The sequence below is a fragment of the Macaca nemestrina genome, chromosome 1, assembly GCF_043159975.1.
Source record: "Macaca nemestrina isolate mMacNem1 chromosome 1, mMacNem.hap1, whole genome shotgun sequence".
NCBI lineage: Eukaryota > Metazoa > Chordata > Mammalia > Primates > Cercopithecidae > Macaca > Macaca nemestrina.
Genome location: NC_092125.1, coordinates 42,960,155 through 42,977,428, shown reverse-complemented (window position 1 = coordinate 42,977,428; position 17,274 = coordinate 42,960,155). Strand labels below are relative to the sequence as shown.

The 17,274-nt window shown below is 37.7% G+C and overlaps 1 protein-coding gene across 15 annotated transcripts in view; it reads right to left on the bottom strand.

Moving 5' to 3' along the window:
- The window catches only part of LOC105484591 (SWT1 RNA endoribonuclease homolog), a 141,174-nt gene that overhangs the window by 99,357 nt on the left and 24,543 nt on the right, over window positions 1-17,274 (bottom strand). For all 15 annotated transcript variants that reach the window (XR_011611988.1, XR_011611989.1, XR_011611996.1 and 12 more), the window contains 4 exons: window positions 16,728-16,848; window positions 14,434-14,535; window positions 13,842-14,030; window positions 7,482-7,575 (listed from right to left, as the gene is read on the bottom strand). Coding sequence is in view for 9 of the 15 variants with exons in the window: in XM_011746374.3 (XP_011744676.2) it covers window positions 7,482-7,575; window positions 13,842-14,030; window positions 14,434-14,535; window positions 16,728-16,848 (506 nt within the window). In the remaining 6 variants the exon portion in view is untranslated. The remainder of the gene's footprint in view (window positions 1-7,481; window positions 7,576-13,841; window positions 14,031-14,433; window positions 14,536-16,727; window positions 16,849-17,274) is intronic.

Sequence of the window (17,274 nt, the reverse complement as noted above, 5' to 3'; positions counted from 1 at the left end):
AGTAGTGACTTGAAATGTCAAAGAACCATGTTCGAGGTTGACCAGGGCAGCTGGAAAGTTAAGGGAGAGAGTGCTCTGGATTGGTGGTTGGTAAGACAGCTGAATAGGAACAGCTCCGGTCTGCAGCTGCCAGCAAGATCAACGCAGAAGGCAGGTGATTTCTGCATTTCCAACTGAGGTACCCAACTCATCTCATTGGGACTGGGTAGACAAAGGGTGCAGCCCTCGGAGGGCAAGCTGAAGCAGGGTGGGGCGTCCACTCACCCAGGAAGTGCAAGAGGTCAGGGAACTCCCTCCCCTAGCCAAGGGAAGCTGTGAGGGACTGTGCCCTGAGGAACGGTGCACTCCGGCCCAGATACTACACTTTTCCTATGGTCTTCGCAACCCTCAGACCAGGAGATTCCCTGGGGTGCCTACATCACTAGGGCCCTGGGTTTCAAGCACAAAACTGGGCGGCCATCTAGGCAGACACTGAGCTAGCTGCAGGAGGTTTCTTTCATACCCCAGTGGCTCCTGGAACACCAGCAAGACAGAACCATTCACTCCCCTGGAATGGGGGCTGAAGCCAGGGAGCCAAGTGGTCCAGCTCAGTGGATCCCAGCCCCACAAAGCCTAGCAAGCTAAGATCCACTGGCTTGAAATTCTCACTGCCAGCACAGCAGTCTGAAGTCAACCTGTGACGCTCGAGCTTGGTGGGGTAGGGATATCTGCCATTACTGAGGCTTGAGTAGGTGGTTTTACCCTAACAGTGTAAACAAAGCACCCAGAAAGTTTAGACTCGGCAGAGCCCACCACAGCACCCCAAAGCTGCTGTAGCCAGACTGACCCTCTAGATTCCTCCTCTCTGGGCAGGGCATCTCTGAAAGAAAGGCAGCAGCCCCAGTCAGGAGCTTGTAGATAAAACTCCCATCTCCCTGGGACAGAGAACCTGGGGGAAGCTGCGGCTGTGGACACAGCTTCAGCAGACTTAAGCGTTCCTGCCTGCCGGTTCTGAAGAGAGCAGTGGATCTCCCAGCACAGTGCTTGAGCTCAGCTAAGAGACAGAAGAGACAGACTGCCTCCTCAAGTGGGTCCTTTACCCTCCTGCCCCCTAAGAGACACCTCGAACAGGTGTCAACAGATCTCTCATACAGGAGAGCTCCGGCTGGCATCTGGCGGGTGCCCCTCTGGGATGAAGGTTCCAGAGGAAAGAACAGGCAGCAATCTTTGCTGCTCTGCAGCCTCTGCTGGTGATACCCAGGCAAACAAGGTCTAGAGTGGACCTCCAGCAAACTCCAGCACACCTGCAGCAGAGGGGCCTGACTGCTAGAAGGAAAACCAACAAACAGAAATGAATAGCATCAACATCAACAAAAAGGGCATCCACACAGAAATCCTATCCGAAGGTCACCAACATCAAAGAACAAACGTAGATAAATCCATGAAGATGAGGAAAAAACAGCCCAAAAAGGCTGAAAATTCCAAAACCAGAACACCTTTTCTCCTCCAAAGGATCACAACTCCTCACTAGCAAGGGAACAAAACTGGACACAGAATGAATTGACGAACTGACAGAAGTAGGCTTCAGAAGGTGCGTAATAACAAACTCCTCCAAGCTAAAGAAGCATGTTCTAACTCAATGCAAGGAAGCTAAGAACCTTGGAAAAAAAAAAAAAGGTTAGATGAATTGCTAACTAGAATAACCAGTTTAGAGAAAAAGATAAATGACCTAATGGAGCTGAAAAACACAGCACGAGAACTTCGTAAAGCATACACAAGTATCAATAGCCAAATTGATCAAGCAGAAGAAAGGATATCATAGACTGAAGATCAACTTAATGAAATAAAGCCTGAAGACAAGATTAGAGAAAAAAGAATGAAAAGGAATGAACAAAGCCTCCAAGAAATATGGAACTATGTGAAAAGACCAAACCTACATTTGATTGGTTTATCTGAAAGTGGCAGGGAGAATGGAACCAAGTTGGAAAACACACTTCAGGATATTATCCAGGAGAACATCCCCAACCTAGCAAGAAAGGTCAACATTCAAATTCAGAAAATACAGAGAACATCACAAAGATACTCCTCAAGAAGAGTAACCCCAAGACACATAATCATCACGTTCACCAAGATTGAAATGAAGGAAAAAAATGTTAAGGGCAGCCAGAGAGAAAGGTCGGGTTACCCACAAAGGGAAGTCCATCAAACTAATAGCAGATCTTTCCGCAGAAACCCTACAAGCCAGAAGAGAGTGAGGGGCCAATATTTAACAATCTTAAAGAAAAGAATTTTCAACCCAGACTTTCATATCCAGCCAAACTAAGCTTCATAAGGGAAGGAGAAATAAAATCCTTTACAGACAAGCAAATGCTGTGAGATTCTGTCAAAACTACAATGAGATACCATCTCATGCCAGTTAGAATGGCGATCACTAAAAAGTCAAGAAACAACAGATGCTGGAGAGAATGTGGAGAAATAGGAACACTTTTACACTGTCGGTGGGAGTGTAAATTAGTTCACCACTGTGGAAGACAGTGTGGCGATTCCTCACAGATCTAGAACCAGAAATACCATTTTTAACCCAGCAATCCCATTACTGGGTATATACCCAAAGTATCATAAGTCGTGCTGCTATAAAGATACATGCACATGTATGTTTACTGCAGCACTATCCACAAAGCAAAGACTTGGAACCAACTCAAACATCCATCAATGATAGACTGGATAAGGAAAATGTGGCACATATACACCATCGAAAACTATCCAGCCATAAAAAAGGATAAGTTCATGTCCTTTGCAAGGACATGGATGACACCGGAAGCCATCACCCTCAGCAAACTAACACAGGAACAGAAAACCACACACTGCATGTCCTCACTCATAAGTGGGAGTTGAACAATGAGAACATATGAACACAGGGAGGGGAACACCACACACCAGGGCCTGTTGGGGGGTTGAGGGATAGGGGAGGGATAGCATTAGGAGAAATACCTAATGCAGATGACAGGTTGATGGGTGCAGCAAATCACCATGGCACGTGTATACCTATGTAACAAACCTGCACGTTCTGCATATGTATCCCAGAACTTAAAGTCTAATAATAATAATAATAAAGTTAAGGAGAAACTGAAGAAAAGAAACCACAGAGCAAGTGAGCTCCAAAATCTACATATAAAGTATGCCCAGAGAAAAACAACGTACTTCCAAGAGTCAAAGTAATCAACGGAACTAGACTTGGATACAACACAGATACTGAAGCTACCTGACAGCAAATTTAAACTAATTTTCATTAATATGTTAAAGCCTCTAATGGAAAAGGTGGAAGAAGGGAAAATCAAGCAGTTTTGCAGAGATGAAAACCACAAGAATAAAATGGAAATCCTAGCAATAAAAAACACATAACAAAAATGAAGAATGCCTTGAACAGGCTTGTCAACAGACCTGACAAAGGGAAGGAAAGAATCAACAAACCCGAAGGGAAGTCAAAAGAAATTACCCAAACTTAAACAAAAAGATAATAAAAAGATTTTGAAAAAAAAAAGTATCCAAGAGCTATGGGACAATATATACAACAGTAATATCCTTATACTACCAGTGAAGCAGTATAATATTTGAAGGTAGGCTTTGATAAGTAAAGATGTATATTGTAAACGCTAAAACAACCATAAGAAGTTTTTTCAAAAAAGTATAAATACGTAAATAATGGAGACAAAATGGTATCATTAAAAATGAACAATTAGTCGAAAAGAGAAAAAGGAAAAAAAGCACAGATGGAACAAAACAAATAGAAAATAATTTGCAAAATGGTAAGATTTTAATCCAACAAATTAAATATGTATGGTCTAAACTTAACAGTTAAAAGACAGAAATTGTCAGACTGTTCAAAAAAGAACCAACTACATGATGTCTACAAGAAACTTACTTTAAATATACAGGCATAGATGGGCTAAAAGTAAAATGATACAAAAAGATATATCACAAAAATACTAAGCAAAAGAAAGTTGGAATAGTTGCATTAATACTAGACAAAGGAGGCTTTAGAACTAGGAATAATGTCAGAACCAAAAAGGACATTATATAATTATAAAAGAAGCACTTCTCCAAGAAGACAAGCATGAACAATCTTAGATGTATATGCATCTCACTACAAGTTTCTATCTTTTTGCCTGAGGGAATTCTCTAATTCATCAATGGCTTTACCACAACAGAAAGCCATAGCTTTAGTGGCTTTCACAATACATGAAGCAAAACAAATAGAACTGAAAGGAGAAATAGACAAATCCACAATTATAGTTGGAGACTTCAATACTCCTTTCACAATGATCATAGAAAAAGTAGGCAACCAGCCTGGGCAAGGTGGCTAATGCCTGTAATCCCAGCACTTTGGGGAGGCTGAGGCGGGAGGATCACGAGGTCAGGAGATCAAGATCATCCTGGCCAACATGGTGAAACTCTGTCTCTACCAAAAATACAAAAATTAGCCAGGAGTGGCAGCATGCAGCTGTAGTCCCAGCTACTCAGGAGGCTGAGGCAGGAGAACTGCTTGAACCCGGGAGGCAGAGGGTGCAGTGAGCCAAGATTGCACCACCATACTCCAGCCTGGGCGACAGAGTGAGACTCCATCTCAAAAAAAAAAGTAAAAAAGAAAAAAGAAAAGAAAAGAAAAAGTAGGCCACTAAGGTTACAGAAGACCTGAAGAACACTATCAACCAATTTGACCTAATTGAAATTTATAGAATACTCCACCCATAAGGGCAGAATACACATTCTGTTCAAATACACAGAAAATACTCACTAAAACAGACCATATTCTTGGCCAAAAAACCAAACTTTAACAAATTTAAAAGAACAGAAACCATGTAAATTATGTTCTCAATTCATAAAGAAATTAAACTACAATTCAGTAAAAAAAAAAAAAGTATCTGAAAATTTTGCAAATACTTACAATTAGGCAACAAACGTCTAAATAACCTATGGGTCAGAGAAAGAGTCACAAGGGAAATTATAAAGTATATCGAATAGAATGAAAATGAAAACACAACGTATTAAAATTTGTGAGATACAACTGCAGAAGTGCTTAGAGGACATTCACAGCAGTAACAAATAAGTGATATAAGTTACCACCTTAAGAAACAAGAAAAAAAAGAGCAAAAAGGGCAAGAGAGTACTTTCTGGGTCAGGTGCGGTGGCTCACACCTATAATTCCAGCACTTTGGGAGGCCAAGGGGGCCGGATCATCTGAGGTCAGGAGTTTGAGACCAGCCTGACCAATATGGCGAAATCCCATCTCTATGAAAAATACAAAAATTAGTCACGCATGGCGGCACTCACCTGTAATCCCAGCTTCTTGGGAGGCTGAGACAGAAGAATCACTTGAACCCGAGAGGTGGAGACTGCAGTGAGCCAAGATGGCGCGACTGCACTCCATTGTGGGTGACAGAGTGAGACTCTGTCTCAAAAAAGAAAACCACACAGGAGTTACAGACGTGTTCTATATATTGACAGGATGTGAGCTACACCGGTGCAACCATTTGTCAACATTGTATAGTTAAGATTTGTGCATTTCCTCAGCTACTTGGGGGGCTGAGGAAGGAGGATCACTTGAGCCCAGGAGTTTGAGACCAGCTTGGGCAACATAGCAAGACCCTGTTTCTAAAACATAAAATTAAAGAAGACAACACAGAACTGGCTAATTCACTGTATATAGATCATAAAGAAAAGGCAGGCATCAAAATTTACTCCCTGGTTTCTGGCTTTAGCAAACGGGTGGGAGATGACCCTTTTTACTCAGGTGTAGAAGAGTTGAAAAGAAAACCTCAAGAGTTCATTTACGGAGATGATAGGTTTCAGATGTCCATGAAACATCCACGAGATATCAAATAAATAGTTGAGTATATTAGCCTGGAGTTTAGAAGAGCAATATGAATTGGAGATATTAATTGTGTTGCTGGCCCAGACTTAGGATTGTAAATGCAAGCACTTAGAATGATGCATAGTATATAAGTGTTATAAAAGTTTTTCTGATTACTATCACTACCAATTGACATTATCAGCATCCATTTTAAGTAATATAAATATGTCCTCACAATAGTAGGTATGACTTATACAATACACATGATTATCACTATTTAAAGAAAATGCAAACCAACCAACCAAAAAAAGAGAGAGAGAAAAACAGGCTCACCACTTGGAACATGACTATGCCAGAATTAAAAGCAAGGTTTGACTATAAATTTTCAGTCACTAAAAAGTAATATATCTGTTAATCCCCAAAAAACAGTGAATGTATAAATAATGAAGAATCGATAAAGTTTTGTCAATTTAATTTTCATTCTAAGTTGAACTAAAAAAAAAATTACACAACAAAGAATTACTTCTCAAATTTATCTCAAATTCAAAATGATTTATATATTATTAATTCTATTTCAGCCTTCAACAAACTCCAAAGTAATATGTCCTAGATCAAAATATAATTTAAAATCTAAAGACAGAAATCTCTAATATTTCCTTTAATAGCAAAAGGAATCACATTATCTTTGAAGATAGCTAAAATAGTAACACTGACCAGAATGTTTGCAAGAAGCATCTTAGGGCTGCTGATTTCTAAATAGCTCCATTTCACAGAAACAATTTGAGCATTATCATGAAACTGTCAAAACTCCATTTTGCAGTGAATAAAATACAGATTAAAACTGCAAATTTCAAAGCATGATGTAGACTGATTTAAAAAAAACAAAAAACTGTAAATTAAAATTGCTCTTCTGTCCCTTCAGAACCTTTTCTCATACATGATGAATAAAATTTTGTTTAGCATTATCTTAGTTTTATCCTTGAACTAAGTTATGGAAATATCAGTAGAGAGGGAAAAAGGAGGGGGAAGGGGGAAGGAGGGAGAAAACTCTTACTGAGATCCTACTATATATTAGGCACTATTCTACGTCCTTTACATATATTAACAGATTAAATACTTACAATAATCTCATGAGGCAGGTAATATTATTCTTCCTGTTTATTTCACATGACGAAACTAAGTTAGGCAACTTGTCCAGGGTCACAACGCTGATAAATGACAGATCCAGGACTCGAAGCCAGGCAGTCTAACTCTGTAACAGGCACCCAGCACACAACTCCAACATAAACTACCCTATCTCCACTTCAGCAATATGTAAGTAAATAAATTTCTTGTCTCATCCTGTCAGACATCCTGTCAGATTCTGATTTTTAAACTATTTTGGAGGGATATTAAGTGCCTTTTCCCCTGCTTTTTCCAAGTTTTCTGAATTGTATAAAAATTAAATTGAAATGAAACTTCATCTAGTTGAGATCTCATTCCTCTAGAGCTCATACATTATAAGACTATCAGATACAAGTGGGTATGCTTACTGGCAGATTTGGAAAATTATGTATGTTTTTGATCTTTGGTATGCTGGATACAGTACAATTTTTTTTAATTATTTGGTTTATTTTTAAAAAATAAAAAGTAAAATGACTATGAAACTCACGTGCACAGAATAACAAAAGAACAAGGGAATAATTCCTGGTGCTGGAGACAGCATTTTAGTACTCGATCATCATTGTTCTCATCACTCAATCCATCTGCAAATTTAGTAAAGGCAACGGTCAATAAGTACCCTAGAAATGTGGGTGCCACAGAAATAATCTAGGCTGTATTTACAAAACAAAAATATCTAAGAGATTTAAGGTAGTTAAGGTATGACACTATGATGATGGACACACGTCATTACACATTTGTCCAAATCCACAGAGTGTACAAAGCCAAGAGTGAACCTAATGTAAACTATGTACTCAGAGTGATAATGATGTCAATGGAGGTTCATCAACTATAACAAAGGTACCACTCCAGTGAAGGATATTGATAATGGGGAAGCTATGCTTGTGTGGGGGCAGGAAGTATGTGGGAAATCTTGTTGTCTTTTGTGCAATTTTCCTGTGAAACTAAAACTACTCTCAAAAACTCTATTAATAAATATAGCTCAGCTGGGCACGGTGGCTCACGCCTGTAATCCCAGCACTCTGGGACGCCGAGGGGGGCAGATCACTTGAGGTCAGGAGTTCGAGACCAGCCTGGCCAACATGGTAAAACCCCATCTCTACTAAAAATACAAAACTTAGCCAGGTGTTGTGACAGGTGCCTGTAATCCCAGCTACTTGGAATCTGAGGCAGAAGAATCAGTTGAACCCAGGAGGCAGAGGTTGCAGTGAGCTGAGATCGCGCCACTGCACTCCAAGCTGGACAACAGAGTGAGACGCCGTCTCAAAAAAAATTTAAAAAGTACATATACATGTATGTATATGTACTTTTTATATATACATATATGTGTATATATATACTTTTATATATACATATATAAGTATATGTTATATATACATATATAACTTATATATACATATATACATATATAAGTATATGTTATATATACATATATAATAAACATATATAAGAAATACATATTTCATATATTTATTTTATATATACATATAAAAGAAAACTTTTTAAATAAAAAGACAAGAAAGCAAAATAATTTTTTAAAAACTCTGAATCTATAATTTACATAGCATATAGTTGTGGATTTAATGTGGTTAGTTCGCTATTAAAATGGTCTAGAATATGCCTATTAGCAAACTCAAAGGAAAGAAATGTGATCAGAAGGCTAAATGTCAGACTAGAAACCAAAAACCATGAATTCTATTATCAATTCAGACACTTACAGATTATAAGTAACTTAACATTTTCTCAGCTTAAGAAGTCTGTGAACTAATAAGCAACTGTTCTACCAGTAACTAAACTAGTTTCCTGTGTGTGCTCTTCCTTAATCTCTAAAGCAACACAATTAGAGATATACAGGAGAACGAAATATGGGCCCTAGGAAGGTAACACAAAAAGTAATTCCTAACAAATGTTAATCAGTTGCTGACAGGGTACCCTCTAGCATTCTCTAAGCCTCAAAACATGTAGCAAAAATTCAGTTTTTGTAAAAATAATGCAGGCCAGGTGGTTGGTGCCTGTGATCCCAACATTTTGAGAGGCTGAAGCAGAGAGATCGCTTTAAGTCAGCATTTCAAGATCAGCCTGGGCAACATGGCAAGACTCTGCCTCTGCAAAAAAACGAGAAAATTAGCCAGGCTCGGTGGCACACTTCTGTAGTCCTGTAGTTCCAGCTATTCAGGAGGCCGAGGAGGGAAGATCGCTTGAGCTCAGGAGTTCAAGTCTACAGTGAGCTATGATCATGTCACTGCACTCCAGCCTGGGTGACAGGGTGAGACCTTGTCTCTAAAAAAATTAAGAACAAAATAATAATAATAATAATGCAATGTGTAGAAATTGGACCAAAGATAATGTTTCCCACAAGTCCATACACTACCTACCTGAGAACTCCCTAGGGTACTTATTAATAATACAGAATACAGGACCACACCCCAAATATATTTCTGGGTAAGAATCTTTGAAGCCTGGACCCAGACACTAATTTAAGCTCTTGGCCTGTCTCTTATACATTAAAATTTAAGACATACCAGCCAATTAGTCTCAACCTTGTTCCCTGTTTATAATCATTTTTCTCTCAACTTCTGGCCTATATTACTTAGTCCTTGAATCCTTCAAATTAGAAAATTCATTCATTCATGCAACAAATATTTACATAGGGCTTAACTTGTGCCAGGTTCCCATGCTAACCAGATGGATATGCAAAGAAAAACTATTTAGGAGTTCATACTGGTGAAATCTAGACAGAGCTCAACTATATCAGGACATGAGTATGAGGAAGATATGATTAAATTTCTTGATCAGATGACCAGTGAGCCAGACAGAAATATATGACAGTAGCCAATTTCCCTTAAATTCAGAGGGTAAATGCCATGAATAGTGCAAAATGTGTAACTCAAAATCATTAGTTAACTTTAAACAATTCAATTCAGCAGATAAAAGGAGGCTTAAAAGTAACAGTGCACTGCTCTAAAGGTATCAAATTCAAGATTATCAGTAGTGCCACTTTTTCTAAGATATATGGAGCTGAAAAATAAACTGTAAGACTATTCATGAAATATTTAGTTATTCAACAAATACTTTTGAGCACCTTACAGGTGTAAGCCACCATGCCTGGCCTTTTTTTTTTTTTTTTTAGAGACAGAGTCTTGCTTTGTCACCAGGCTGGAGTGCAATGGTGTGATCTCAGCTCACTGCAACCTCCATCTCCTACCTCTACCTTCAAGTGCTTCTCGTGCCTCAGCCTCCTAGAGTAGCTGGGATTACAAGTGTGAGCCACTACGCCCAGCTGATTTTTGTATTTTTAGTAGAGATGGCGTTTGTCATGTTGGACAGGCTGGTCTTGAACTCCTGACCTCAGGTGATCCACGTGCCTCAGCCTCCCTCGGCTCACAGGCGTGAGTCACTGTGCCCGGCCAATAAAATTATATATTTTTTATAATAAGGTAAAAATAATTAAAGGCAACAAATAGTTATCTGCCACTCCCCTAATCAGGCATTTGTTCTGTATTTTTATATTTTTCATTGTATTTTTATTGAATGAAAAATGAAACAGTACAAACATGTACTGTTCAAAAGTGAACAAAATAAAGACTCTGGAAACAGACCAGTCTGGGTATGAATCCTTGTTTTCCCTCTTACTAGATATGTATTCTTGGGCGAAGTTTCTAATCATGAGGAGTAAATGAGAACGTATATAAAGTATTTAGCCCAGTGTATGGCAATAGTGAATGCTTAAAAGTACCATGTATTTATTACTTAAGATTCAGCTTGGCCAGGCACGGTGGCTCATACCTGTAATCCCAGCACTTTGGGAAGCTGAGGCGGACAGATCACTTGAGGTCAGGAGATCAAGCCCAGCCTGACCAACATGGTGAAACCCCATCTCTAAAAAAATATTTTAAAAAATTAGCCGGGCATGGTGGCACATGCCTGTAATCCCAGTTACTCAGGAGGCTGAGGCAGGAGAATCGCTCACTTGAACCCAGGAGGCAGAGATTGCAGTGAGCCGAGATTACGCCATTGCACTCCAGCCTGGGCAACAAGAGTGAAACTCCATCTCAAAAAAAAAAAAAAAAAAAAAAAAAAATTTAAAAGATTCAGCTTAAATGGCACCTCAACATCTATGACCGCTACTCACACACAGAATAAAAAATTCTATATAAATTATAGTTATTAAGATGTTTAATACCTAATAGAATTTAACCTCCTCAACAGCAGGGTTTCCCTTTCTCATTCACTGTTACAGGCCCAACATTTGGAACAGTGTCTGGTACAAATACTTGGCAAACAAATGAATCAATAAAAATACAATGAAAAATATAAAAATACAGAACAAATGCCTGATTAGGGGAGTGGCAGATAACTATTTGTTGCCTTTAATTATTTTTACCTTATTATAAAAAATATATAATTTTATTGGCCGGGCACAGTGACTCACGCCTGTGAGCCGAGGGAGGCTGAGGCATGTGGATCACCTGAGGTCAGGAGTTCAAGACCAGCCTGTCCAACATGACAAACGCCATCTCTACTAAAAATACAAAAATCAGCTGGGCGTAGTGGCTCACACTTGTAATCCCAGCTACTCTAGGAGGCTGAGGCACGAGAAGCACTTGAAGGTAGAGGTAGGAGATGGAGGTTGCAGTGAGCTGAGATCACACCATTGCACTCCAGCCTGGGTGACAAAGCAAGACTCCGTCTCTTTAAAAAAAAAAAAAAAAAAAAAAAAAAAAAAAAAAAGGCCAGGCATGGTGGCTCACGCCTGTAATCTTAGCACTTTGGGAGGCCAAGGCGGGTGGATCACCTAAGGTCAGGAGTTAAGAGACCAGCCTGGCCAACATAGTGAACCTCTGTCTCTACTGAAAATATAAAAATTGGCCAGGCATGGTGGCGCATGCCTATAATCTCAGCTACTCGGGAGGCTGAGGAAGGAGAATCATTTGAACCCGCGAGGTGGAGGTTGCAGTGAGCTGAGATCACGCCACTGCACTCCAGCCTGTGCAATGGGAGCGAGACTCCATCTCAAAAAAAAAAAAAAAAAAAGGAATTAAAAATCTGGAAAATACAGAAAATATAAAGAAAATTAAAATAACTGATAAACCCATCAGGTAAATATCATCTCTATTCATCACTAATAAGTATATACACATAATTAAATAAATTTAGAATTATACTACACATATGTTTTAATCTTATGTTTGTTTTTATTTAAAATTATGTTATTAATGTTTTTCCAAATATAGTGTCCCCTCATATGGCTATAGGAATGTATGTAACTTCTCCAAATGTTATATAGGTTGATTCTACTTTTTTTGTTACATAAATAATGCTATAATGAACACTATTTATATAAATCACTGCCTGCATCTCTCACTTTTTTTAGGATACATTTCTAGAAAGACAATTATTATCCTTAGGCTTATTCAAGCACATTGCTAAATATTGCTCTTCTACAAAGTTACCAATTCATAGTCTCAAAGCAGTGCAGTGCTGTGAATCTTCCTAGTGGGTTGGAAGAGAGTAACTTTCTAAACCTAGAAGTGATAAAAATAAATCAGATATTTTTTAAAAATGAGAGATGACTCTTATCAATCTGTATGAGCCTTTCATATAATGAGGACACAAGAGAATTATCACCTATTCTGACCATAAGCTATTAGGTAGTTTAACATATTAACCAATCTTCACAACCATTTTATGACATGGAAGTTATTTCCTTTCATTTCATTTATTCAGTTTCTTCACCTTTAACTTTCCCCAGGTTATGCTATAAACCCAGGTTGATATTTCAAATCCTATGTTCCTCTCACTATAGTAGATAAATACTATATCAAATAAATATAATTTTGGAAATAGTTAAGGACAAGGCTAAAATTATAGTCAACTAAAGCTACTCGACATGGACCATCTTCACACAAAATTCATAAGCATTATATCTGGAACATACTAAGAGCTAATAAATATTTGTTTAGATAATGAATGAATGGTAGAGACCCTTTTTCTTCAAAATTTTAAGACTAAACAAAAATTTTAGACTAAAGTAATTCACCTTAAGATGAATCTAATCATGGTTTTTAAAGTCTTCTCATAGTTAATACCATAATTGGATTCCTCTTAAGATGAATTCTTTCAAATCTTACAGTGAATATGGGTGCAGTGGACAGTACAAATCCATGGTATTTAAAATAATGTAAGTTTACCTAAATAAATAATTCTGAGCTGGGAAGAAATGAATTCTTAAAGAACGAAATAAATCTTCTAAATATATGTATAAACTCCACTGAAATAAGTGTTCCTTTACATATAGATATTTTTCCAGCAAATTATATAAAACATAAAGAACATACTTAACTTTTAGGACTAAAGCAATTTTTAAATGACTTCATAGAAACTAATATTGAAAAAAATTCAATGAGGGGAAAATCTATAAACCTTTACTGTAAAAACACCTCATTCATTATTACCGATTCTGACAAACCACAGGAAAACAACATCATCTCCATGGTACATTAACTGCATACGGTGATATTAACGGACTAGAAACCTGGATCACTTACAGACTTCATCACTCAGCAACAGTATTTTTTAAAAAGGAGTCCGAGGTTCTGTGAAATAGACAAGTATGCATACACAACTATACAGTCACTATCTATGAAATATAGACATAATGTAAGAACGTCTAGGAGAAGCAGAAAAATAAAAATCAAAGACTCTAAGCCACAAACCATCACAATGCCCCTTCCATTTCACATTCCAACGGGTTTAAATGTTTTAAAAGTTTTATACCATTTCCCTCCAATAATGAGTCTGCAGCCAAACAAGTATTAATCAGGAGGCACCCTGAAAGAACAATACTTACAATGTTTTTGGGATGCAAGTTGTATTGATTGACCCCATAGCTTTCTATCTTGATTTCTGAGACTCTCGTTGATGAAATGAACTGCAGGTATAGCTTTGTGCTGGGCATGTTTTAGTAGTTTTCCTTCCTTCATACGATCTAGCTCTTGCATAACGACCCAGGGAATTATTAACACAAGTTTGTCAAAACCTAAAAAAAAAAAGGATTTCTTAGAATTTAACAAACATTTATTGAGCTACTAAATAGAATTGCTGTCCAAGAGGTGAAAGTTTTAAAGCACACAGTCCTCCCTACCTTTGAGAAATTCAGAATAAATTGAGAGACAATATATTATAAAACAGAAATTAAAAAGAGAATAATGTGTCAAAAGAATGTTAAAAAAATAAGCACTCTTGGAGATCAAAAAAAGAGTGAGTTCAGATTGCTAGTTTAACCTGTAAAGGCTTTTTTTAAACTTATAACACTGAATATGCTTAATATATAGCATATCCAAATGGAGACATATTCGTGGGAGAAAAAGCCACATCACTGTTAATATAAAATATCAACTCAGGGAAGAAAATCAGAATCTTTAAATATGTTCTGTAAATACCTGGTACTTCTGTTGTCTTCAGAATTCTAACAAATTTGAGATGATTCATCAGAATATTTGTGTCAATAACAATTAGAAGTTTTCTGTCTGAAGTATTATTTGCTAGAGAAAAAGAGCAAAGATTTCATGATATTTGATAATAGACTTACATAATGTCTAAAATTTCGATATCATAGAAGCATTGAAAATTCAATTAAATTTAAAACGCCTCTTTGTCTTGTTAACTATATCAGAGATTTACACAGTTGGCTAGACTCTAAAGTTGCTATCTATCTGGTCCATATCTTTGTTGCCAAGTAAATTTCTCCCCAATCAATTAAGGGTCCTCTGGATAGGAACTGCAACCACTGTTTGGAGTGGGAGTGGGGTGGAGAATCATCTAAGTCAAAGTGGGCAGAGAAGGTAAGGGTTGGCAAAGCAGAAATACACAGGAAACCTGGGGCCAAGACTATGAAAAACCAGTCATGGAGAATGTTTTTGATAGCATTCTTAAGAGAAGTCCTTTAGACAATAAAAACAAAATTGCTTTTACTTCAATTCTTAAGAGAAAGAATAGTAATCAATGTTTAATCACCCACCAGTAGAACAGTATAAATTGCTTGTAGGTGGATTTTAAATTATGAACTGACTAGCCGGGGAAGTAATTATGTTTCTAACTTCTGTCATGGATCACTGGCAGCTGTGCTTAGTAATTATAAGCTAATTTTAACATATCCTGAGTGAATATAATCGAAAGATAAATATGTGTAAAAGAAAATACATGCCAGGTTTGGTGGCTCACGCCTGTAATCCCAGCACTTTGGGAGGCCGAGGCAGGCGGATCACCTGAGGTCAGGAGGTCAAGATCAGCCTGGTCAACATAGTGAAACCCCATCTCTACTAAAAATACAAAAATTAGCCGGGCATGGTGGCACACGCCTGTAGTCCCAGCTACTCAGGAGGCTGAGGCAGGAGAATGGCTTGAATGCAGGAGGCATAGGTTGCAGTGAGCAGAGATAGCTCCAACGCACTTCAGCCTGGGTGACACAGGGAGACTCCGTCTCAAAACAAAAACAAAAACAAACAAAAAAAGACAATACATAATAATACTAGCATTGTTACTGCATAGGATCATTTTAAGGTTCAGATAAGTTAACACACAGGAAAACATTTGAAAAATGAAAACTACAATGTGAATGTAAAGGTAGCATTACTATTTTTTTTTTTTTTTTTTTTTGAGATGGAGTTTTGCTGTTGGTGCCCAGGCTGAAGCACAGTAGCTCAATCTTGGCTCACCGCAACCTCTGCTTCCCAGGTTCAAGCCATTCTCCTGTCTCAGCCTCCTGAGTAGCTGGGAATACAGGCATGGGTCACCATGCCCAGCTAATTTTTTCATATTTTCAGTAGAGACGGGGTTTCACCATGTTGGCCAGACTGGTCTCGAACTCCTGACCTCAGGTGATCCACCCACCTCAGCCTCCCAAAGTGCTGGGATTACAGGTGTGAGCCACCATGCCTGGTCAGCATTACCATTTTTAAAAACAGAATTTGAAATAGTACACTGACAGATTTTGGATAATCTCTATCATTACCTTCTCCCAGTAGCAAAAAAAAAAAAAAAATCAAAATTTTACAACATGAACAAGAAATCAATAAATATAATACCTTCAAGCATTCTTTCTTCTTTTTTTTTTTTTTTTTTTTTTTTTTTGAGAGAGAGGGTCTAGTTCTGTCACCCAGGCTGGAATGTGGTGGCGCAATCTTGGCACACTGCAGCCTCAACCTCCCAGGCTCAAGCAATCCTCCCACCTCAGCCTTCTGAGTAGCTGAGACTATAGGCGCATGCCATCACACCTAGCTAACTTTATTTTCTATAGACACGAAATCTCACTATGTTGCCTAGGCTGGCCTTGAACTCCTGGGTTTGGGCAATCCTCCCATCTCAGCCTTCCAAAATGCTGGAATTATAGGTGTGAGCAACTGTATCAGCTATTTTGCATTATTTCTGATCAGTGCTTTACGTAGTTGAAATTGTTAAAGTTACAACAGCAAGAAAAAAAGACAACTCATAATCCTAATTACTGCCTCTTGACAGAAAAAGAGAAAATATATCTAACTATCTAATAATGTGAAATATGTAAAACTAAAAAGACAAATATTGGATCTAATTCCTGTAGCTAAAAAAATAAACTATTACTTTATCATTCATTTCAAGTGAGCATATTTTTTAACATTTTTCATCGAAATATTATAAAAACTGAATATTGGCACATTAATTTTTAGGAAAGCATAGGAGAGCATAAACGTCAACATACAGGGTATACCAGAGGAAGAATGTACATCATCTTCTAAGTCAATTTCCATATTCATTAACTCTCCAGGTAAATCCACACTTTTTCCCACACGTGCAGCATGAAGCTCTTCTACTATCTGCATCTAAATTGTAAAAGACCCCAGTGAAATATTTTGAGTTACTTTGCAGATTGACAAGAGAAGAAAGCAATTAATTCTTAATTCACTTGAGATGGTTTATGGAAAGAAAAATTTTATAAAACTCTGAAGGCAGCATAGTAAAACAATAAAGATTTATAAACACACACATGGTTTTCAAAATAGTTTTCTTCTTACCTCCGCAACCTTATACAAACAAATTATTTAACAACTTTGGATCTCAGTTTGTTAATTCACAAAATAGGAATCTTTAATATCTATTTCCTTTAGGATTTTTGTGAGGAATAAATGAAATAAGCTAGGTGAAGCTCCTTGCACAGAGTCAAATACCTAGACATTAAAGTAAGTTCATTCTCATTTCAATTCTCACTTCATTTTAGGAGTCAAAATTTTTTTATCTTGACTGTGAGC